Here is a 25,952-nt window from a genome sequence, read left to right as displayed (position 1 = left end):
ATTTTAAAATAACTGCCAACTCATCTTCTTGAGGCTGTTTTCTAGATTCTTGCACTATTGGTAGACATTTATTGTTTAATTGATGGTATAAACTCTCACTTTATTTATGCCTAGACAGCTTCCTGAGAAACAAGAATGAATATAAACCAGATTAGAAAACTGGATTTTCTAGCCTACAGTAATGAATTATGTGAATTTAGTTAGAACTGATTTCAGACACAATGTGACAGAAATTTGGCTGCATCTTCTAGAAGAAAGGTTGAAAGTATTTCACTGAGCAAGAAGTCGAGAGTAAATATTTTATTGTGTAACCAAATTTAGGACAAACATCATTTTCAGCACAGAATTTAGCAGAAACAACATTCCAGTCAAATTAGCTAGCTTGACTCAGTACACCAAAGGATCAAGAGATCAGAAATGCTCATTCTGATTCAACTTACATTTACTCAACTGAAAGCAAAACGAGACGCTACCAGATCCACACAAAAAGTGTGACTGTTCCCTCACTTGGTCACCTTGAAACTACACATCCAACCAACACCCAAATGGAAATCCTTTGTCATCTGTCAACACTCACAAGAACAAAATCTCCATTCTTTCTATCTGTTGCTAATGAGCTTTACCACTAACATGCACACGCTAACAACATCAAAACCTTCTCATCTCTCACTCTAAACTGCACTTACCAAAAAGGAAAATCAAAATACTCACTTCGGCTACATTTGCTTGCAGAAATGGACTGACAGAATGCTCACAAACAAAATTAGACCTGATTACTTATCTCCACCAGAAAGAAATATTCATCTACTTAGTGGAAATACTGCTTAATTTGTCTCAACCCCTTCTCTAAAAGCAATCGGTTAATTTCCAGCAGGAAAAACCCGGCAGGAATGCTCCCGCAGCTCCCTCCCCGCGGCAGCGGCAGCCAGCGCCGCGCACAGCCGCGCACTTACTGATCTTCTCCTCCCCTCGGGAGAAGGGAAAGCAGCAGAGCTGGCCCATGGCACCGCCGCCTCAGCCTCCCCCTCGTCCTCTGCTTGCACCTTACGCAAAACCTGCGACTCGGGCGGCGGTCCGAGCAAAAACTGCTTATTCCTCCCGGGAAGCGAGCGGGAGCCGGGAGCGAGCGGCCCCGCCCCGCCCCGCCCCCGCCAGCCCCCGCCCAGCCCCAGCCCAAATCCCAGCCCCAGCCCGATCCTGACCCAAACCCCAGCCCCCGCCCAGCCCCAGCCCAAATCCCAGCCCGATCCCGACCCAAACCCCAGCCCAAATCCCAGCCCCAGCCCGATCCTGACCCAAACCCCAGCCCCCGCCCAGCACCAGCCCAAATCCCAGCCCGATCCCGACCCAAACCCCAGCCCAAATCCCAGCCCCAGCTCCGATCCTGACCCAAACCCCAGCCCCCGCCCAGCCCCAGCCCAAATCCCAGCCCGATCCCGACCCAAACCCCAGCCCAAATCCCAGCCCCAGCTCCGATCCCGACCCAAACCCCAGCCCCGCCCAGCACCAGCCCCAGCCCAAATCCCGACCCAAACCCCAGCCCCCGCCCAGCCCCAGCCCCAGCCCAAATCCCGACCCAAACCCCAGCCCCCGCCCAGCCCCAGCCCCAGCCCAAATCCCGACCCATACCCCAGCCTCCGCCCAGCACCAGCCCAAATCCCAGCCCCAATCCCGACCCAAATCCCAGCCCCAGCTCCGATCCTGACCCAAACCCCAGCCTCCGCCCAGCACCAGCCCAAATCCCAGCCCCAATCCCGACCCAAATCCCAGCCCCAGCTCCGATCCTGACCCAAACCCCAGACCCCGCCCAGCCCCAGCCCAAATCTCAGCCCCAATCCTGACCCAAACCCTGGCACCAGCTCTGCCTAGCCCCAGCCCAAATCCCAGCCCCAGCTCTGATCCCGATCCAAACCCCGGCGCCCAGCTCAGGACCAGCCCCAGTCTAAATTCCGACCCAAACCCCAGCCCCAGCGCCAGCCCCAGCTCAAGGAGCCAGGGATCACTGGCATCCCGCGTCAGTCTCCCTGACATTCAATTTGCTTAAAGACAGATCTTTCCTTTGCCATCCTGACATTACGGGAAGGGTGGGCGCTAGAAAATACAGGCACCCGTCTGGCCGCCTTAAATACGGCACGGCCAGTGGGGCTGAGCGCCCCTGCCACCACTGCTCCCCTGCGCTCCACAGCCGTGTGCTGAGAAACGGGACAAAATATAGTTAAAGCCATATTACATATATATATATATTAGTATTTATAGTTAATGCATGGCCTCTCTTTCTTTCCCCCCATAAGGAAAAATTAAGTTATAAGACTAAGGAAGGAAGAAAGCTGCTCAAGCAGCTGGAGGAGCGGCATAGCAGCCCTAGCCTGAGATGCTGAGAAACAAACTGGGATTATCGCTCTGGCTGTTGGTGGGGATTTGCCACCGACTTCAGAAGGAACAGAGCCGGCCACCTTCACTTCAGGTTACTAGTCCTCCTTTCTCAACACGTGCGTACTACAAGTGTGGGTGATGAAGGTCACCTGGTGAATGTAATAAACTTAGGATTTCCTAAGGCAATAAAATACTAACAAGATGCAACATTAGTTAGTGATTAAAGAAAAAAAAGAATCAGAGCCAGTCCTACAAGGATTAGTATTAGATCTAACATTACTCAACAGTCATTATTGACTTGAAAGTAAATAAATGATAAAACACCTAAGAGGGAAAGTTTGGCATACACAGAGAAAGGATAGTAAATGAGCATAGCCTGTACGGCTTTGACAAACTGAGTCTATTCCTCCAAAGTATGTCAATAAAAAGAATTAAAAGACATACATCTTGTTTAAGTATTCGTCCACTCACCAGAACCAAAACCACCCAGCTTTCTACTTATTTTGTCTTGTGGTTCCTTTAATTCCTTTAATTTAAAGAAATCAAACACTATTGGGGTGCTCATACACTTGGCTATCAAAGCATCTTCACAGGGTAAGTCAAGTCTATGTGAATATCCCAGCTTTTGCTGCAATTAGCTGCCAGCACAAGCTATTCTGTTAAACAAGGAATGTAAATGACAAGTGGCTGAGAAGCTCTCTTGTGTCCAATGAACTCGTATTGAAGACTGACCCATGGCCAGCCATTCGTAATGGCAAGATTCCTTGATACCATGTGGCTCTTAAAATTCAAACTCATACTGCAGTTTTTGCTTAATTGTGGGAATTAATACAATATCTCTCTCTTCTATCGGGATGTGTATTTCTGCCAACATGTAGATACTGAATATTTCAAGATTCCTACATCTGATTAGTTTACTAGAAATTTGCCAGCAACTTTTAAGGTTAGTGTTGTAATGGGCAGATACACATATATACACATCAGCAAAACATTCCACACATCCTCATTTGGGTAATAATGAAGGAATGCAGGTGTACATAGAAATTGTGGGATTAGACTAGAAAGTCTGCATGCTGTCCTGGCATAGAGTTCCATTTTCTTCTCAGTAGCTGGTACAGTGCTCTGTTTTGGATTTAGGATGAGAACAATGTTGTTAACACACTGATGTTTTAATTGTTGCTGAGCAGTGTGCACTCTAAGTCAAGGACTTTTCAGTTTCCTATGCTCTGCCAGTGAGCAGGTGCACAAGAAACTGGGAGGGAGTGCAGCCAGGACAGCTGACCTGAACTGGCCAAAGGGATATTGCAGACTGTAGAATGTTGTGCCCTGTATATGAAGCAGTGGGAGTTGGCTGGGAGGCACCAATAGCTGCTTGGGGGCAGGCTGACAATCCATTTGCCAGTGGCTTTTATTAATATCCTTTTGTATTATTATTATTATTATTATTATTATTATTATTATTATTATTATTATTATCATCATCATCATCATCATCATCATCATCACCATCATCACCAACAACAATTTTATTTCCATTATTCATCTGTTCCTATCTCAACCCACAACTTTTACTTTTTTTCTGCTTCTTCTCCCCAATCCACCATGGTGGGGGTGGACAGGGAGCAGCTGTGAGCAGCTGTGTGGTACTTAGTTGCTGGCTGGGGTTGAACGACAACACAATTCTCCAAGAGATCCAGGAAAACTGTGTTTCATTAAGAGATCATCCATGTGCACTTGAAAACTGGCTTTTCATGACTGCACTCAATTTGCTTTTGAAAGTAATTTTTTCTACATTCAGAAGGTAAAAATAAATCAGAAGAAACCAAATCCACAATTATTTTCCATTAAAAGACCTAATCTTGCACACCTCCTCTGGTGATACCTGCAGTCACTGACACTTGAGCACCATTACAGGCAGCATGTGAGAGCATTGGCTCTTAACATCTGATATTAATATCAAGGATGTTAAAGCATGCAAGTTTCTCCTCATCAGACTGATGAAGTAAAACGTAAGGCTCAGATGACTTTTTATTATTCTTATTTCTATTATAAAGACTAATACTTACATATGAGTAAAGAATCCAGTTACCAAACAGGTGAAGGTATGAATTCTGCTACTATTAATCTGCACTTTTTAAATATTCTAGTTCATATGACATGCTTTACATAAAGCCAATAATTTAACCAGTGGAAGAAGTTCTTCACAAAAATCTCTTCTATTTCACATTCAAACTACCATTTGATTCAAGAAATTACATGTTTGTTCTCCCAAAAGTAAGAATCTCAGACTGGAAAATCCTATGAATATTTCAATTTTTTTACAGAGATAAGTCAGTTTATCTCAGAAGAACAATTGTAACATATTAAACATGTTTGTAAAGCATGGTTTCTCATAAAATTAGGATTGTCTTTAAGCTACGTAATATTAAAAAACAAAATGCATAAGATTGGTAGGTGGTAATTTTTATTCTTTTCCTTTACTACTCTGTTATTAACAATAACTAGATAATCTACTGTTTAATGAATTACTATCTTCCAGTAGCAGAAACAAAAAATCAGGGTGGTACACAAGTTTTAAAATAACAGTAACAATTTTTAAGATCTATATTCAATGAAATTCCTTTCAGCTGTGTAGTTCCCTCGCTTGAGGAATTGCTGTCAGCCTAACCCAGAGCAAAAAGAAAAGAACGTGACCCATATTCTACAAGATAAATAAATTAAACATGAATACTACAGGGCATAAGTGAAGACAGTCATCTAAGCACTGAGAAAGTATTTCTAAGAGTGAGCAGTATCTTCCATTCTGTTCAGGATCAAAACAAGACAGACATAATTTTAGGCAAACCTTCCAAATATTCTCAACCAAAAAAACTTAAAGAGAAAAAACCCAAACAGTCAAAAATGTTCAATAAAACGAACATTACCATTTATTTTTCAGTTTTATGTAAGCACAATCTCCTCCTATATATTCAGATCACATCTATGTAGTACCTTAATCAATACAGAGCTCCTGACGCTCTCATCTTTCCACAAGTATGTTTAACTAAGCAGTATTAAGAAGCACAAAGTCCTCTTGAACTTAAACCCAAGAATCCTTCTGTTAAAACATGCAATAACCACAGTTCTTACTGATCACTTTCTAAGCAGTCCCAGCAATCCATGGATGTCAGGACGACAATAACCTATTGAGTAATTCTGGAATAGTCACAACCAGTGATAGACCTCTTTCATCCATCTATAAGCCACTTTTTAGGCAAAACTAACAAAATACATAAGCACAAATGTGTATACAAGGAAGAAACAGAGGATTTTAGGAGAGCCCTGGTCTTTTAACACTGACTCCATCATTCTACGTGCATTCCAACTTCCAAGATGAGGGTAGGGACCATCAAATCCATTGAAACCTCCAGAACTGGACAGGGTCCATCTTCGATATTTTAAATATGATATTCACTAACAAATAGGGTCTGATCATATTTTCAATGCTTTGCTAGCTCAAGGCCTGCCATTTGTTCTGTTTGGACATCTCTTGAAATTTTTGTGATATACGAAAAGTATATTTTTGACAGAGATTACAGCAGAGCAGCAAAGCTTTCAGCTGTTTCATGCACATGTGGCTGGATAAAGAATTATAATAACTTTAGCCACATGAGGCATAAACAGCCAAATCATTATTAAAAATGAATAGGGCCCAAAAGATACTGGTATATATTTTGTTGGAGGCAGAGAAACTGAAGGACTTAGGATTGAAATGGAGAGGTAAAATTTTTCCAGGTAAGGAACGGCAAGGTACCATCCTTTATCAAGGATGGCTGTTCAGATTAGCCAAAAGAAAGTGGTTGAAACAAAACCAGCACACAGAACTACTGGTCTCCCCAAGTAGAAATTATGGTTTTGAATCTTGAAAAGTCTCTCTCCTCACAGCAGATAAAGACTAAGAGAAACTAAAATGTATTCATTTTAAGCAGAGGCAATTTCAGCCTTCTTAATGCTCCTGAATACTGTTCAGCTGATCAGAAGGAACCTAGCTTTTTTTAGATGATGCTTGTGGTGCAAATTATGTAAAAAGTGGGTGAGGAGGAAAAGCTGATCTGCATTTCAATTTAAAAGCATTTTTGCACTGAGAACCGAAGCTGTTCCCAAACCTATGTATAAAAGCACACATACACACACACAAAGTGCAGAAGAGAGTAAATCACTGTAAGTTTTGTTTTGGGAGTACCTACCAAATAAGAATTACAATCTCCATTTAGAAGATAAAACAGGGATAAACAAATGATCTGTTGTACTTGCCAATATGCAAACATTTTCCCACTGTGTTTGACAGTGCAGACTATGTTCCCACTTCTTTCTGATACTTGGTTTGCAATGCATTGGATGATTCTAACAATTGCTTCAATTGTGCCTTTCTGAAAATACTTCCAATTCAATTTTTTTTTTTAAATGATGACCCTAAATTAAATGTATTTTATTTTCTTTCAATATCTTAAGAATAATCCTAGAAACATGCATTATATAAAAAAAAAAAAAAAAGGAAAAAGAAGAAGATAATGAGTTGGCAGTTGCATTATAATACATGAGTGCATATTTTAGCTATACTTTTTAAAACCACATTAAAATCCTCCAGGGAACTCTCATCACTAATATATGTTTTACAACACTGCCTTCTAGAGAGAGAATCTTGCTCCTACTCACTGCAAATCACTATTCCTGTGAGTTCCATTTCCGGAACCCACTGTACCTGTCAGGAAAGGCTGGGATACCAGCCACCAATGAGCCTGCCTTCTATTTTAATGCTACCTGAGGGCAAGGCTCAAGACCAAACCTGCAAACTGTTACCCTCAGGAAGGCATTTAGAGGCACGTTTAGAATAAGCCATACAGCACTTCTGGGTGCAAACCACAAACATATCATGGCACCCCTCTTTGCAGAGTGGATATGACTGTCTATGGTGTACACATTCCAATCTATTCTTGAAGTGATTTGGCCTCACTGAGAGGATGTGTATGAGAGGGACTTTTATACTGGCTTGCCAGTACAAGAATGCATCCCCTTTGACATACAAGACTTGTAGACAAGCCCCATGACAACGACAATGTGAAAAACCAGGGCAAGGTACACCTCACACTTCAGGGTCTTCCCAAGGCTCAGTTTACAAGCCTAAGCCTCTGAGACCTCCTAAGCATTAATTTCATTCAATATTCAGGTAATTCCTGCTGTTTCTGTGGAAAAGCAAGATTAAAGAATATATAAAAACATGAGGACCAGTAACTGAAGCATACATTTGTTATTGTGAGGGAAACGCCCTTCAAAATCCTGACTGTCTTAATACAAATTTTTAAATGCCATATGTCCAAAAAACTATAATAAAAGTCTAGGGAAAATTTTTGGTATTTACATACTTTTTCCATGTGAAATAAGGCAAACTGAACAGCTGGGATAATAAGGCTTGAAAGAGTTCTGTTTCTAGTATGCAATCTCTCAATTCTACAAAGAGGTCAGTAGCTACACACGGCTATTATTGTCCAGTGATGCTTTACTGAGAGTTAACCTGACTGTGAGGGCACCAAAGGAGAATATAAGGAGAATATAAAAGATTCCTCTCACTTTCAAATTATTTACTATAGCAAAATAATGATAGGTGTTTTCCCATGTGTATAAAAATAAAATGAGTAAGATGTAGCAGTGGCAAGGATCTGATGACTATGTTCTGACATTTCTGTTTATCTACATTGCTAAATCTTAATTTTTAACAAATTATCACTATGTTGTTTGCCTTTTTTTAAGAGGACTTTCATTTTCCCCCCAAATGTTGTTTTGAATATTTTATTTTTCTAATTACATGTAGTGTTTCTGAATTACTATTTTGAAGAACTGGAAAACCCTGCTAACCAAGAAAAAGAAGTTAGAGATCTGTTCTTGTAAATCCTTCCCTAGTTCTCCATTCAAAAATGACAATTTTTTACATTTAAAATAAAATTCATTATGCACACAGCAGAGTGAGATATTTTTTGCAATGAACATATATTTTTGATCACATTGTGTTAAAACTTTCTTTCTGGAATGCTGAGTGTTGTGCATAGACTAGAACATTTCTTGTTAAAAAAAACAAACTGAAATGAGTTTTCCACTAAGAACAAGAAAATTGAATACATTTCTAAAAAGGAAAACAAGAAATTACAATTAATTTGACTACTAATGTTCTTTCCCATCAAAGACTGTCAAGAAAGTCACTGAAATGCATGACACTGTACCACAGCTTTGTGTATCTGTTCTGCTACTGCCACTGACCCTAGTCAGTATTTTATTGCTGATGTATTGCTCTTTTACCACTCTTTACTAAAATTATTCTTGGGTTTGGAATCCTTAAATACATAAATAACTCACTGAATGTGCCCAAAAATTTAGCTGGCATAAGGTTTCGCAGGGAGGTCCTTACTGAGTCCCCTTCTCACTCCAGTTGCAACACTCCTCAGTATTGCAGCTTTTCCCTGATCTCCTGTATCTGGTGCTCCAGTGCCCATTTGTTAATTTTCTGAGAAATTACAAAGTTCCTTTTCCTTTTCCCCTGCTTGTTAAAACTACTGGCAAGAATGCAAGTCATAACAGAATTGATACTTAAGGTAGTCTTTTCTGTAAAAGTTTTTATTTATTTTAGAAGTACTTGATGGTACAACCACAGAAGGCTCCTTAAATATGTATTTTTACAGTCTGAAGAAAAATTAAATGTTGAATAGACAGATGCCCTCTGCTCTTTGAAATTTTGGAAATCAGTAGTAACAGGTTATTTTTTCTGACTTTCTAGTGAGAACAAATCCCTGTATTTTACATAATTCTTCAACCTTTTTGTCATATTATTCCTGAATGCCAGTGAAAATGAGGTATTTGGTACTGTGAAAATTAGTACTTAGCATTTAAGAAAATAAATGCAGGGACCAATACTGGTTACCATGTGTTACAGCTATGTTTTTAAGGCTGTATCAAAGGCTTTTTATGATCGATGGGGGGGAAAAGGAAATCCATGTACAACTTGCATTTAAAACCACAATTAATAAGGTTGTCATCAGCTAGATTGCACCTTAATATGGTTCACTGAAATCTGTTTGTGCACTGCCATTTCCTTTAATAAACTGTACACAGAACACAACCAATCTCTTTGGTCAGATTGTAAAGAAAATAAATATTCTGAAAGAAAAGAATTAATTCTTTCCTTAGAAATCACACATTTCACCTCAAAACCTTTCAGAAGATGAATTTCTAAGGATTTGAATAAATCCTTAAATTCAGCCTTTTCTTCCACAGCCAACATTCCTTCAAAAAAGTGGAAAGCAGGTCTGTAAATGCAGCATGGAGGAAGAAGGATGCTCTGACCAGTGATCATCTTCAGTCCTAAGCAATCCTCAATTTTAAGAGCTTGACTGGCATATACACACAAAATCGGCAAGAAGTCAGGCCTAAGTCAATGCCCAGAGAATTCTAGCTTCCTCCATGCCAATGAGACGAGAAAGCAGCTTAGTCTCCAAGCAGTTAACTCTCCCCCAGTGCCCGGGTTTTGGCCATTGGCAGCAAACAAAATATTCCCATCCCACACTTGACCACACATCTGTGAGGTTCCTCAGGAATATCATCTTTTTGGGCTATCTAAAACCATTCACCTCAGCAAAGGGCTTGCCACCTTGAGTTTCATATAGAAACCAAGTATGGATCCTTCAGGCCACCCTCTTGTTTGAATAGTTTTGTCTGATTAATGTGCAGCACCATGGCTTTCAGCTGACATGCACAATGTCACTTAAAGCAGTACATGTCAGCTGAAGCTCCAATCTGTGTTCAGCTAAAACTAGTAAACAAAGAACAATCTTTTGCAGACAACAAATGCACTAAACTGTTAAGCTCTCTTCTGAGTATACCAGTTAAAATAAAACTTATTTCAGAAAAACTTTGCTCTCACACCTTCTTAAAAAGACAGGAATTGGACAATGCAAAATATTTCAGGATCTAGCTCACATATTCTTGAATATTGTGAACAATCATTTACTGACTGTAATTTTAAAAAGCTGTTTCTTTCCTTTTGCATTTTTCTTATCACTGTTTTAATTTACACTATGAAAAGAAAGGGGAAAAGAGCATGGAATTTGAAATGTTCATCTGAAAAACAGGCGCAAAAAATGCATTCGTTATTAATATGTCTTTGCAGTAAGTGTAGTGACTAATCTGCATTTATCACTTGCAGTTGACCCCTTAGCATATGGTCTACCAACACATCACAAACACACCAAAGGATTGAAAGCTGGGTAACTGCTAGTGTGATTTCAGCCAAAAGGCATTACACTGCCATGACTGCCTGTGTGTGAATCTACCGGATTTATCATCACAAAGAGAAGTGCCAGATAGACTCTGCTAAAGGATCAGCACAGGCAGTAACACTGACTCATTTCTTATGCTATTCTGCTCCAAATTTTCTTAAGACCAAAGCAGAAAACTCATTCTAAATGGAAAGAAAAGGAGAACTGGGAATGCCAGCCAGCTTTTGCTTTCTCAGATGACTGTGAACTAAACTCATTTAGGTTAGTCATACAGAGATTCTTGTTATTCCTTTCATACATTCTTCTCTAAACCCACTAAGTAACAAAAAAATCAAGTCCTGACCTAAAGTTAATAGACACTTCATCTAGAACCTGGCCATTCTTTTGCTACAGATCAACAGTGTCCTAATTTTGATTCAAACAAATAGTTCTGCCAGTTTTTCACTGGCCTCCAATTACAGATGAGATAAAATACTGGAGATAAAATAATGTAGAGGTAATTATAGGACTTACCCAAGATATTCAGACATTAACAGAATACTCTTACAGATTTAAAATTAAAAGATTTTCAGTTTTAAATTAAGTGATCAGTTTCTTTGTAGGTCACATAAGATTACTTGACAATAATTAATCTGAATGTTATGCACAATTGGAAGCAGTAAAATGTAAAGTAAAAACACGTGAAGCAAAGATTATGCATTGTGACTTTCTTTCACATCTCTATAAAAAGATATAGAAGTGATATCTACGTAATATAAAATTTGGAACACTGACAGTGCATAATCTCAAAGTCCTAGAAAACTATAGAGTCAAAAGTGATCTAATAGCTAGGAGTGATTTACTGAAAGGTTCTCAAAAAAAAGCCAGTCGGGACTACACCTCAAAGACTTTCTTGTATCTTCACCTAGAAATACATTTATTGCCTTCCAATCTCAGTATTTAAGATATATAAATATGAAGGAAGTGTGTTCTGGAATTTTAGTTTCATATATGAATACCTATGACCTATTTGTACAAAGACCTGTGCCATTTTGAGAAAAATATTTTCATTCTCAAAAAGGAATTTAAGAATTGGGAGACTGAGACACTTATATTAACTGAGTAAAATGTAATTAACTGAGTAAGCATTTCCACATATTTCTATACTCAAAGGACACAGTGGTATTTATAAAGGTCATAAAAAAGGGAATGTGATTCTACATTTGCCCTGTGAACAAGAGGATACAATATCAACTAAATGAAATAACAAATTCCTTCTCTATGCCTCAATGTATTGAAAAGTATTTCTTTACAAAATTTACTCGTGTTAGCAGGCATTAGATGAAGTAAAATAGTTTCTTTTGTTTGTTCTCATTCTGTTAATTTCCATAAAATTTCTGTGTACTTCTTGAGAAGGGAAAGAGATATTCGGTTTTTTCCTTAGTAATGATAAACATTTTTGGAGAGAGTAGAAATCACTGGTAATACCTCCAATATCTGTGCTGATTTTAAAATTGCTATTTTATACTAATTGACGAAATAGGATTTATCCATGCATTTTAATTATGATGTTAAACATGAATTTTTTAAGTGCTAATGAAACTTTTACATAAGAATGCAAAAACTAGCATAGCTTGAAAAATAAGCTCACATACAAAAGATAACAACATACAACAGTCAAAAAAGATGTTCCTTTAAATGGACATGCATGTATGAGAGTCTCTGAACTGTTTGCAAAGAAAAGGAACATTTCAATGAAACATGTACTAACAATATATGAGAAAATGAACATCTGGGCTGCAGTCAATCCAAAGCCTATCATAGGGGCATCTACTGTGCAACTGGTAGGAAGCAGCTTGGATATATGGCAAGGCACCATACAAGTCCTATAGACAAAGGCTGTCCAAACCCACATGTATTCAATGCTTTTCTGCTGTGCTTTTTATAACCTCCCCCATGTGCGTGAACATCACCCACTGCTGTGGCTGAATTGATTACAAGGATTTCAGTAAGAAAAGAGCTGCTGAAAAGCAGTGTTTTGCATCACAGTAAACATGCATGCATGTGCACTACATGCAAACATGCAAACACAGACAGGGACATAAATATAATATGTATGTATGTATGTATGTGGGTATGTATGAATCCTATATATTGATAATTTGTTTCTAATGAATTCCACAGAAAGACAAGCACCAAACAGAGCATTTAGCCAGGAGTGATAAGTCTGCATCCAAAAACTGAATAAACTCCACATATACTCCTGTTGTCCAGTAACAGATACAGTCATGTTCAGAACTGGCTCTGTTTGAACAGCTTAGGCTTAGGATCCAGAAACTGGACACTCCCTTTTCTAAATCAGCCACAAGATTAAGAGTTCAGTGAGCATTTTAGCATTGTGCTTGTGACCTCCATAAGACTAGACACTCCAGGAAATAATCACAGGATTACAGAGTCTGATTTGGGGCAGGGGTGGAGCTCATTCTTTGCCTCTGTGATATCTGAATTCTCTGCTGCTCTGGTGAAGCTCCTTGAAGCTCCTTGCATCATTCAGCTTCCATGCTAAACTGCCACTTGTGGCTTTGCTAGTCTTTGGGGGCTTGAATTTCCCCAAGGTGAGAGAAGAAAAAAGTCCAAATGTCCAGTTTTATTTGTAAGAAAACTATGTATGTAAAAAGTATTTCCTCCTTAAAATAAAAAGTGAAATCTGATTTAAATACCCTATGTATCATAAGAAGAGGTTTTGGATCCCAGTTGGGTGAAATGTCTAACTCAAAAATCAAAGTAAGACAAAGAGGTGTTGATACCTGGCTTGTTCAATGCAGCATTCAGTTCAGCCTACCTTGACTCTACTCTGAGATACTGGACTCCACACAATTGGAAATGAAGGTATCTTATTCTGGGGCCAAATTCCTACAAAAAATATTCATCTAAAGCCTTTTTTTTACTTGTAAATTTTATTTATACGCAAGGATATGTAACAACCCCCTCCTTTAATACAAAACAGAAGGACTTTTCAACATAATACACATATAAAATGCACTTTTTAGCCAGGTAGGTAACTACACTCAGTTCGTGTTATATTTCCAGAGCAAGAGACTGTGGGCAGCATTGTGGACCAAAATTTGTTTGGGAAAACAGCCCTTAAAAGAGAGTTTGAAGATCTGTCAATTTCTTATTGTAATTGCCCTACTAGTACAAAGTTACTAATATAACTGCACTGACAGATCATTACACTTGAATTTACACACATGTAAATTTAATTTGAAAAACTGTATCTATGTGACAAAACACAAACCCTTACAGATTCTTCCACTATATTAAATAAACCAGAAAGAAAAAGTATTCAAATAAAAATTCAACAGTCAGAATAGCTACTGCTACAGAAGAGAAACTTATCAGGTGTATGCAGCTGACTAATTCCATGTGTTTGAGCAGTGGCACTCATTTAGACAAGATCCCTTCTCTAAACAAAAGGGATGGTAAACAGTTCAGATATATCCAAATAATAATAAAAACATTTGTACTCAGCAGTTGCATTCTACTTTATAAGTCTCACCTTTAAAATCGACTAGCACAAACCAACATTCTCCCAAAATAATTTTCTTTCCTTAGAATCTCAATAGGTGAGCCTCACAACCACTGGCCCTGTATTACTTAAGCTTCAAACAGAGAAAGAAAAGAAGAAAAGGACTGAAAGTGAGTGGAGAGTTTAAAATTGAACGTGCAGATAAAGAGTTAGAAAGAATTAAATCTTGAAAACCTTAGTCCTTGTTCCTCATAGCACCTGAATAAACATCATAGTGTAATACGGTGGTATCTGCCAATAAAAGGCACCATGATACAGAGAAGTAAAAATACAGATGATTCTTTATCTGGGAAATATTTGCAATAGTTCTCAAATAACTAGGGCAATTTGTATTTCAAATTATAGATTTTGGTTTGCTCTGAAATACATAGGGTTTTGTGCTTATATAGAAAGAGTTGCACTATAATATTTTAAACTCCATTTGGAGATACAGCATACCTCCATGTGTTTTGTGTTTTTAGAAATTAAGAAAAGCTATGCCAAGAGTACAGATAACCACTAAGTACATTCAGACCAGTCCAGGTAATGAATTATGAATAAAGTTAAACCAGATATTCCACATATTTCTGGGAATAAAAAAGATAAAAACGAGAAGCTCTGACTAGTTAATTGCAAGGCAACTGGAAGATAGAAATACTGTAATCATAATCTGGATTGTGGATGGTATGTTATTTGAGATATTGTATACATCAGGAAAGGAAACTGCAATGTATAGAAAGCAGAATTTACCAATATAAAGATTACAAAGAATTCAACATAATCATCTGAAAGAGTACATCCCATGCAAAATAATGATTACTTTTACTTGCTTTCATGTGAAAATAACATTTCTAATATTAAAGACACACTAACAAATCTCCTCTTTTTTCAGAGTGGTGTAACAACCTAATCAAGTGAGGAAAATTTTAACACTAATGTGTTTTCAGTCTGCAATATGATAGGAATGGGGAAGGAAAACTATAGAGCTTGCCTGCATTTGAAAGATAAGCCAGATTAACACTGCCTGGGAATTTTAAAGTACTAAGAGCTGTTTCTGAATAATTCCATACGTGAACACTCTTATTTTGGAATAAGAGAGTGCTTTGTTCCTGTTCAGCTTGACCCACTTTCCAAAACCATTTAATTAGGAGCATTTATATGTGTAAAAAAGGCTTTTGTTTGTTCTCTTGATGATTAAAACAATAAAGTTCAGTATCTAAGGTTTCTGATTCAAAACATCTTAAACATTTAAAAAAAGAGCTGTGGTAGCATAGGCATTAAAATTCAATAGTGGCATTTTCACTGCTTCTCTAAATAAATGATTTAAAAGGCAAAAGGTTTTTCAAAGAGTCTTCAGTCAGCAATTACTTTCTGGTGTAATCCCTAGGCTGTGGATGGCTACTCAGAATTCTGTAAGACAAACCTGCTGTTTACAAAACATGAAGTAACAGCACAGGCTTTTAAAAGTATGTGTCAAAGGGTCAACTGTAATGTCCTGGGACTTCAGAAAGTAAACTATTTACCCAAAGTAAAACCATGCAGTCTAAGGAGGACGCTCCTGATGTACCAATAGCTGATCCAAATCAAGGTGAATAGAAATCTGTGCTGCCAACAGAAACTGTCAAGATCAGCACCTTGGCACATATGCCCGGATATTTGCTTAGAATGCAAGCAGTGTGAACCCACATTGTCTCAGAAAATAAAGAGTAGGCATGTTTAGAAAGTTAAAAAATTGGAAGCCTACCTTCAGATGTCAGTAAGTGTGTCTGGTAAGTATGAGTATGTTTGCATGTTCAACCTACGCATGGGCACCATGGCTTTGGCCATGTAAACCTCCTGAACTGCTGATGCTGGTACAGAAATTAGAACATAGCTAAACTTTATAGCGTCAGCTTAGTGGTGGCACCCACACTTGAGAAGCAGGAAGAACGGCTGCATTTAGCATTGTCATCTCTGCATGATCCCAAGCGCTCCCTGTCACTTCCACAAGACAAGAGAACAAGTACATCAAACACTAAAGTAATACCACAAAGCTTATGCCATGGGTGGCTAGCACAGTTAATCCTGCAATGGAACAGGTAAGGAATTGCCACTAGCATGACAGGCAGTGTAAAACCCCACATCCCCTGGTAAGTGTGGGGCAGGAGGATTATATGCAGTGCTGGATGGCTGACAAATAAGGATCCACACGCAGACTTGAGACATACTCCATCAAGAAGAAATGAAAACTCTTCACATATGTAATATAGCAACAAGCTATATATGCACCCTCCCAGAAAGGTCTTTATACTGCTTGAGTGACATCTCCAGCCTTTTGTACCTAACTGCCTTACTATCCCACAAACAGAGAAGTGGTTCAGGTATCTTAGGTGTCATCAAATATTAATGCAGATTTTAAGTATCTTTATTTAAAAAATAGATCACATAGGTACTGTGACAACCCCCTCTTGTGTTTAAGAACAGATTAAAACCAAGTAATTTGGCAAGCTACTGTTGAAACAATGATGTCATGTTTTAGCTTGTGGTTGATGTAATCTTGCTCTTACATTCTACTGCTTCCATGAGAAAAAGCACATTGTGGCTTTCTTGGAAACAAGAAATGACACTACAAGCCACATTAACAATGCATCTTTAAAATCTGTCACATTTCATCTTGAAATTATTTTCACTAAAAGAACCTACTTTTACAAATACTAGGGGCCTCAAAAATATTTTATGCACAGTCTAGAATAAGAAAACTATTGTTTTTATCCTAGAAACATCTGTATCAATTAATTGCTGAGTAATGTTGTGAAAGAGAATGCAAGTTGTAGTATTACTCAAAACAAGCCTTTTTCCCCAACAGCTACATTTTTATGTCAGCATTTGTCATAATCCCTGAGGTACAGACCTGTTATATGGTTATATTTTGTATTAGAATACCTCATAAGGATTAGGTAGGAAGCCTACAGGCTCTCTGTGGAACCATGCAGCACACTAGGTAAGAGCTCTACATTAACTAGAAACAACTAAAAATGGTGACACTTGAACAATGGAAAACTGGTGGTCCTTTCATTCCAGGTCCTTTAAGCTACTGAAGAAGACTCCTCAGAAACTGCAGAAAGAGCTTAATTTGATTATGGTAAATCAAACATACCTTTTATTTGATTTCAACACTATGCAAGTAACATGTATCAACAAGAGCACCTTGCTAGCTAGGATAATTTTAAGAATATAAATTAATTATCTTCTACTGATCCATTCAATGAAAGAATATTATATATTTACTAATCCATTCAATATAGAATATTACATATTTGGTTTACTCCACACCACCTAAGTGGTCTATTTACTCTTTTGCAATTAAGGTATATTTATATCAATGCTTTATGCATTTTCAAGGTATTTTTAATATATTAAATTTAGAAATAAATTAGTTGTTTGAACAGTAAATCTGCTGAGGAAAATATCTTTAAAGCATAAATATACTTAAGACACTACAATCCTGCTGGATGTTATTAAATTGTATTTATACAGCACACTATGTTACGCTGTGAAAAATCAATTCTGCCTTCTTCATATACTCAACTAAACTTTCAGTTTTGAATCACAATCTTACATCAGATAGGATTTTTTGCTCTCCCGTTAGATTTACTTCATCAGTTTTATCCCACTGTTTCACATATTTTTGGAAATCATTCTGGAAAATCGTATTTTGACTTATTTTCAACTACTGATGACAGCTCTGGCACAAAAGCACATCACTACTTCAAGTATTTTTTTTGTTGAAAAACAAAGGAAAATAGTCTTTTGAACAGAATTGCATTATGATATTTTAAAAAGAGCATAGCAAAGATTATCCCATACTATAAAGTAAATCTCATAATCAAATGCAAAAAAATAAATCTCATTATCACAGAAAGTGATGAGAAGGTTTTTTGCTTCTTTTCAGTACTAGGAGACCAATGATTGAATTCCATGGTCCTGTCTTTGAAGCTCCCTGTCATTGTCTCATGAAGAGTTTGTCATACATTTGCCAACATTAAAGCTTAAACATTAGAATTTGCCTCAGAACAATGAAATATTATCCAGAAATAAAAACTTCCATTTTCAAACCTTATTGTTTACTTTCCTCTTAATTAGCCTCTTCTCCTTATCCAGACACAGCAAGTACCCATACAGATTTTAGATCTTAACTGGTATTACAAAACTAATGTAAAAATGTTATCTTATTATGAAAAATGCAATACTAATAATCAGTGTTTCAATAGCAGAAAATTGCCAAATACAGAAGCAACTGCCCAGTGGAGCAATACAAGATGAGATACTTTGCTAGAGCCCATCCATCAAGTTCTAATGCAGGAGTAGTGAAAAAGAATCAATAGGGCACCACTCTGTTGTCATTAGGAAACCAAAAAATGTTTGAGAAATGTGTGTAAGAAACCCCTGGACTACTTTCTAGTTGGTGTCAATAAAGAGACTGGCTTCTAGGTTAATCACCAATATGTGAATTTTTCTTTGCCATGTTTAAAAGCACCATTTTTATAAGTCAATATTCTACCATGACTCAGCTGAGAAACAGTGCTTTAGTAAAAGACTTCACTCATTAGCACGTAACACCTGTTGCTTTTTATTTAGGCAAATACTTATTCAGCACACTGCATGCACAAGATTGCAGCAGTTCTGGATAAACTCAACACAAACAGTGGTTTAATTACTAATTTCAAATATTAAGAAAAAACCCATTGGAAACCACCCAAGACATTTTTATCCAGAAGCACTATGACTACCATACAATTAATTAAAATTTGGAAGAAGTGCCATAGATATCCAAGAATCTCAAACACATTATTCACAATCTAATAGGGTGAAGAAAGTAGAAGCTAGGCTACAAATAGACTATCAAGAAAAGAAAATTAAGAAGTGAAGGAAAAAAACCTAAGGGTATTTTGAAATTACAAAGAAGAAAGAAGGCACGTAACAGGTAAAACTAAAGAATGTATAATTATTTTAATGAAGTGATTCACTGTCATGAACTAAGAAGGAAGGTGAAAAGAAAACAAACCATAATATGTGTAATCTTGCTGGGTGTAGAATCTGGACAATTAAAGCAGCATTGATCTGCTTACCAGTTCTGTTCCCAATTTGAGAAAATGCTCAATTGCCATATAAATAAAATCAACGACATTGAGGTCAAACCACCAGTAAACAGAAAAGCAGGAGATCATCTACAGGAGACAAATGGCAATCTTTCATTTAAGGTAGTGCCACTGCAAAAAGCTTTCAGACAAACTGGCAATACTTTAAATTGCATGCTATATTTGAAACGTCTTCGTCCTTGATGATGAAGGTGAAATGCTACTGTAGTTTTTGCTTGACACTGTAAGTGGATTTTTATCAAGAGCAAACTGAGGGATGTTCACAATCTATCCAGCTATCAACTGGTTTCCAATTCTTTTATTTTCAGTCTTCTGTTTCTTCTCAGTATTATCCATTATCTATTTTTTGTTTCAGGTGCAGATGAGTCTTTCTACTGTTCTTTCTTCTGCAATTCTTTCTTCCCTGTGGGTATCCCCAAACCTATTGCTGACAAACTTATCTTCAGTCTGGAGGGCTCATACACAAGTTACCATCAGAAGCATCTTACTCTTTGTTTGAGAGATGGGTGTTGAGCAGCTGCCTGGCTAGCATTGTACAATGTAATGTGGAAGTATAAACTGCATCCTGAAAGCCTAATAAAGTTCATTAAAGCAACAAAAATGCTACTTAAATGGCTTAAATAGCCTAACATGAGCAATTAGCAAGAATTATGTTTTACTACAACAAGTTCTGTGCACACTGTTATTGATCTCCCTCAGAAACTTAAAGATTGCAAATATAATGCATGTTCTCACCATTTAGTTTACTTGTATCTTTATATATACCCATATATGGAATTAGCAAGCAAGCTAATTAACAAATATTAACTGCTGCTCAAGCAGTGTATCCTATACTCACAGCTTGGTTATCACTGACACTTTTTAGATCCTGCCTTAGACACTCCTTTTCGGATCAGAAGAACAATTTTCTGCAGGTGTCTCTCATCTCAGAGAGACTGCAGAATGATCTTGGTGACAAGGTCAGACTGGACACCAAACCTGTACACAGACCCACTGAAAACCAAATTGATCCACTTATGTTCTGCTACTTAAAAAGGCATCTCTGAGGTGTTACTTGAGCACAGAGAAGCATTACCTTTTACCATATTATTATGCTTTTATGCAGATAAAACAGACGTTTGTAGTCTGATATTTTGTTTTCCACATTGCTGCTGCTAGATTGCAAGGATTAAGGGGGATTGTAAGAGTACTTTAACCTCCACATTCCAGAAATATGAATTTTGGCTGTGCAGAAAGTAACAGTAACCTGTTGGGTGGTTTCCACCAAGACATAGACTTCTTGAAGTTTCTCTGCCTCAGAGATAGCATGGGGGAAATCTGATGTATAAACTTCTTACAAGCCACTCAGAAGAAACATCACAGTAAACAGACTGGCATATGATAACTTTCTTTAATGTGTATATAATCTCATTTTACATTATAATACTACAAACAAATTTTCTTTGAACCATATCTACAAAAATCTTCATTAATAGATCCTGAAAATATTTGAGACACTTAATGCTAAAGGTATATTTGACATAAGATTTACATAATGCTTCTTCTGAGAGTCAGAGTATCTATTGAACATCTTTACCACAATATCAAAAACTGACCAATCATCCAGGTGAAGGAGTATATATTGAAAAGCTTTCATTCCAGCATTCACCCATCTTCTCTGGGATTTGAGGTGACATACAATAGCTGCCATGAGATGGGTGGCCCAAAGAAGGACACTGTTGCCTTGCTGTTTTGTTTGCTTTAAACAGCAAACTGAAGATTAAGCTTTAACATTACCTTCACTATCACATCAACTTTTAACTCCTGAGCACATACCCTGTGGGGCATGCACACAGATAGAGAAAGCTTCTGGTGCAGATGTAGGCTCTGCTGAAGTTAGTGGATGTAAAGTGGATGTTAGTGCTCCGTAATATTCTGTCAAAGCCCGATTACCTATGGCTCATACTGATGCAGTTCAGCAAGAATTGTATTCAGCCTTTTATTCATATCAATCTCTTTTGGTTCCCCTATTTTTAAACACACTTTGAAATAAGTGTGCAGCTGATAGGTGCTGTGACACTTATTAGACATAGAATCATAGTATACTGAGTTTGAAGGGACCCATCAGTATCATGAAGTCCAACTCCTGGCCCTGCACAGAACAGCCCAAGAGTGACACCATGTGCCTGAGAGCATTGTCCAAATGCTTCTTGAACTCTGTCAGGCTTAGTGCTGTCACCACTTCCCTGAGGAGCCTGTTCCAGTGCCCAACCAACCTCTGGGGAAAGATTCTTCCCTGGTATCCAAAATAAACCTCCCCTGACACAATTTCAGGCCATTTCCTCGAGTCCTGTCACTGGTTACCAGAGTGAAGAGATCAGTGCTTGCCCTTCTGCTTCCCCTCACAAGGAAGCTGTAACTACAGTGAGGTGTCCCCTCAGTCTCCTCTCCAGGCTGAACAGACCAAGTGACCTCAGCCACTTCCCCCTGGCTGACCCTTAAGGCCCTTCACCATCTTTGTTGCCCTCCTTTGGACACTCTAATAATTTAACGTTTTTTTTTACCTTGTGGCACCCAAAGCTGCCCCCAGCACTGGAGGTGAGGCTGCCCCAGCTCAGAGCAGAGCAGGACAATCCCCTCCCTTGCCTGGCTGTGATGATGTGCCTGATGCCCCCAAGACAGAGATGGCCCTCCTGGCTGCCAGGACGTGGTAGTAAGCAAGTCTCCACTGTGAATGGATTTCTAACATTAATTCTGATCCCCTTTCAGATCTTTTCATCTTATTAAATGCAAAACACTCAACTCTGACTAAACTCTAGGCAACAAGTAAATTCTGTTTCTGTAATTTCTGTGTACTTCAAGGAAAAGATAAGTGCTTGTGTACATGTACATGTAGGAAGAACTAGACCTGGATACAGTGTTTTGTCTGTATTAAGTAGTTTTCCAATTTCACTATTTTTGATACATTAACTCTCTTATTTTAATGTCCTATCTACTTATAATCACAAAAACCCTATTCAAATCACATTTTACAACACTTCAAAATGAATTTTTCAAAATTCATTAAAATACAATTTCTTCTCCACTGAAATTAAAAAATAAGTAATTTAATATAGTCATTCCAATATAGTCTGCCTTCACTTGTTGGCTTTAAATAAATACATATTAACATGTACAAAATCAAGAAATTAAATGCATATATTTCACCAAGATGCATTTAAATCCATGTAGAACTGAGAAAAATTGAGATAATAACAGTGGCCTTTCTTAATCTAATATCAGTGAAGAACATTCATTCTCTCTATGGCTAGAGAAAGTCAGATGTAGTGCTCATGTAAAAGTAATTCAAAGCAGAGTTCTGTTTGGACTGTGAAAATGACACATAAATTCTTTATGCATGGTCATACTGGGATTGAGTTAAAGCCAAACAAGCATCTGATTCTTGCTTTGAATACTGGTTGATTGACTGATGTTGTAAACCATTTAATAGGACTTACATTCAAAAGACTGCTGAAAGACTGTCTCATTTTAGCAATCTGAGATGTCAGTAAGAAGTCAAGTTCAATAAGACAGATTTAAACAAATGTTTGGGAAAAACATATCTACCAAATATACTACTAAGCAGATTCTTTTTTTGTGTAATGAGTTATATACCAAATTCCTTAATCATATTCCAGAAGAGTCTGAAGAATATTTGTAAATAGCAGAGCCTCAATTTCACCCAAATCAAAAATTTTATACCATGTTAAACAATCTTGTAATTTTTCTTTCTCTGAAGCATTTGGATGCATATAAATAATATTTAAATGCACAACCATATACAGAAGACATTATATATAGTTATATATACACAAAGATAAACATAACTCTGAGACTTACATAGTACAAGGTAATAAATATGATAAGACAGATTTATAGATAAATAAATATGTATAAATATACTTCATTTTGATTTTGACTGATCTAGATTGTGCAATAGTTTTGCCATTTCCCATAATTTTTTCCTCTGTACTGCTTTTGATTTTTTTGGTAACAATTCAGCTAAGCTAAGTACAAACAAAACATTAACAGCAACTAGAATTTGTGAAGTGCCTGGCATATTTAAAGTATTGTATAAGTATTTAATTAAAAGTCCTCAGAACAATCCTCAAGACCAGTAAGCACTTCCAGCAACAATGCTGTGGCACAAAGAAGTCTTAAAAGGGAGAAAGGGAGAAACCAAATCATCACCAAAACCCTACACATAGTCCTGAAACCAGCATTAACTTCTAATAGTGGTATTTCTGTTCAGACAAAGCAGGAAGACACAACTGTGATTCCTAGCATTGTAATAATCTAGCAATGTTTCTGTACAATGTTTAAAGTCTTAAGAAGAAGAGTTTTTATCAGATTTGTGGTACCACTGAAATTCTCTCTGTACATGAATGTAATTCAAATAAGGTCACATCTCTGCCAAACCAGAGACATTTCACTTAGCTTTAATCATCTATAAGTACCGTGTCTAATCTGACTTAGTCACACAGCCTGTCTTTAAAGTCAACAGAGAGATGAACAGCTCTGGGGAGTGATACATCTCACTTATCTCAAACACTCATTTTAGCATGAGAAATGGAACAGGATTCTGGAGATGGATAATTGAACATAAACTTTAGCTGTCAGTGAGAACCAATGCACAGAGTTCCTGCAGAGCCAAGGCTGAGGGAGAGACCTCTGTCACACTACATGGATCTTACAAGAATTGCCTAACACACACTCCTGAAAAAATGGCTTTTTGCACATTGAACTCAGAGACACAACTGACCAGAAGAAAAGTAAGATGTACTTACCAAAAATAATAGAGGACTCACAGTAGTAGTAACCATTTGGTTGCTTTTTTTTCAACATGGAGCAAAGATCAAAGCGGTGCAAGATCTCATCTCCAAAATAATGGTTTTTGAAATCTTCATAGAGACTAGAATCAATTTTTTTCACCTTTAAAATGCAACATAAAATTCAATTAGGCATTCCACTTGGAGACTGAATTTTCATACTTAATTTCTATAGTTTTCATTTTAACAATAAGTACATTTACTATGGAAAACTACTTCAAGATGCAAAAAGAATACATAAATAATCATGTCCATAATCTTCTGTTTTAGGGAAGCACTGTCTACTGCAGAAACAACAAAAATAAAATAAAAGTGCCATTAGTCCTCCTTTCTACCACTTCCTTTTCTGTCCTGTAGGAAACAAATAGACATACACAACTACTTTAACTTCCAATGGCTTGCAACAGTGCTCATGGAATGTGTAACTGGAAATAATTCTTGATGTCATTGGTGGGCATGCTGCTACAAGGAAGAATCTCAAATGATCATCAAGGGCAGTTTTCTGAGTCATTAAAATCAGCACACAGGAAAAAATGGTTGTATTTTACTATCACTAGACTTTTTTATCTCACTAAATCCAAAAACTTACTGGGATTTATAATATTGGAATCATTATGCAGTTCTGTGTATATGAAGTGGAACATGATATTCTATTAGGCTATTTTCAGTAAACATCTTTTCAGTAGTTATTTTAAGAGTTTAGAGGTCCTCATTCCATTGCATCATCTATAAAAATATATGATCTTTGTAGAAATTCAGTATTTTCTCCTTCAATCCACCTCCCAATAATGCTGTTTGCTATTTGAATATCATTACTCTATGCTAAGGAATATTAGGAGCCTCTAGCAGCTCCAGCCCAGTGCTCCCTACTGCCTGGCTGCTGGACTCCAGTCCAGTGGGAACCTCAGTCTTTGATGGATGTACCTGCTGCTTCCTCCTCCCAGAGACACACACCCATGCTCAAAGGACATGGACAAGGCTGGCTACATGGATGCCACTGCCTTCACCAGCACCTGCACATGGGGCTCACAGGAGACACAAGTGCAGGTCACTCCTGGCAGGGACAGAAGGTCACCATGCACGTGACTTTCTCTCCATGTTCACGTTTGTGAACATTCCTGAAGCACCATCCTGGCCCCTCTGTCCCTCCAGCACCCCTGCCGAGATTGCCACCTCTTACTGAGCCCACGGATCTCGCTGGCCCAGCTTGAAGTTTGGCTGTGAACACCTGCACTCCCCACACACACAGTATGGGGAGGATACAAACATTTGCCCCTGACAATAGTTGGGCAAGTGCACCCACCAGCCTCATTTTAAACAGGACTGGCCCTTTTTGCAGCACATACTGGCCACTCCTGTTCTATGATCTTCCCCAACCTCTCTCCCTGCACACCCCCCATGCATTTGCACAGTCAGACTGCCAGCATCCTGGACCCTCGGCTGTACATCCCAACATCTGCAAAGCCCTGGTTTGTGCGTGATTTCTCGGCAGCTCATCAGTGGGAAAAGTAAAGTCTGTTTTAGCAAGGTCGAATGTCTTTTCATTCCCTTAATCTCTGAAATGATGACATCTAGTGGTGGATGCTTTTCATTTGAGGAAATTGAAATTTGGGAGTCCACATTTATTCCATCCTCACATTAATTACTTAAAATTTTATATTCTATGGCTAGACTAGTCCGTATGTACTAAGGTTATTCTGACATTAAATCATCATTCCTTGCTTTTTGGCTGACAGTTCTTGGA

General features: G+C 37.9%; 1 protein-coding gene across 6 annotated transcripts in view; it reads right to left on the bottom strand.

Annotated features, from left to right (window-relative positions):
• The window catches only part of AKAP7 (A-kinase anchoring protein 7), an 80,578-nt gene that overhangs the window by 23,759 nt on the left and 30,867 nt on the right, over window positions 1–25,952 (bottom strand). For all 6 annotated transcript variants that reach the window (XR_008840056.1, XM_056487051.1, XM_056487050.1 and 3 more), the window contains exon 7: window positions 24,167–24,311. Coding sequence is in view for 5 of the 6 variants with exons in the window: in XM_056487051.1 (XP_056343026.1) it covers window positions 24,167–24,311 (145 nt within the window). In the remaining variant the exon portion in view is untranslated. The remainder of the gene's footprint in view (window positions 1–24,166; window positions 24,312–25,952) is intronic.

Source organism: Oenanthe melanoleuca, chromosome 3, assembly GCF_029582105.1.
Source record: "Oenanthe melanoleuca isolate GR-GAL-2019-014 chromosome 3, OMel1.0, whole genome shotgun sequence".
In the NCBI taxonomy this organism is placed as follows: Eukaryota; Metazoa; Chordata; class Aves; order Passeriformes; family Muscicapidae; genus Oenanthe; species Oenanthe melanoleuca.
This window is presented reverse-complemented; position numbering and strand designations above follow the sequence as displayed.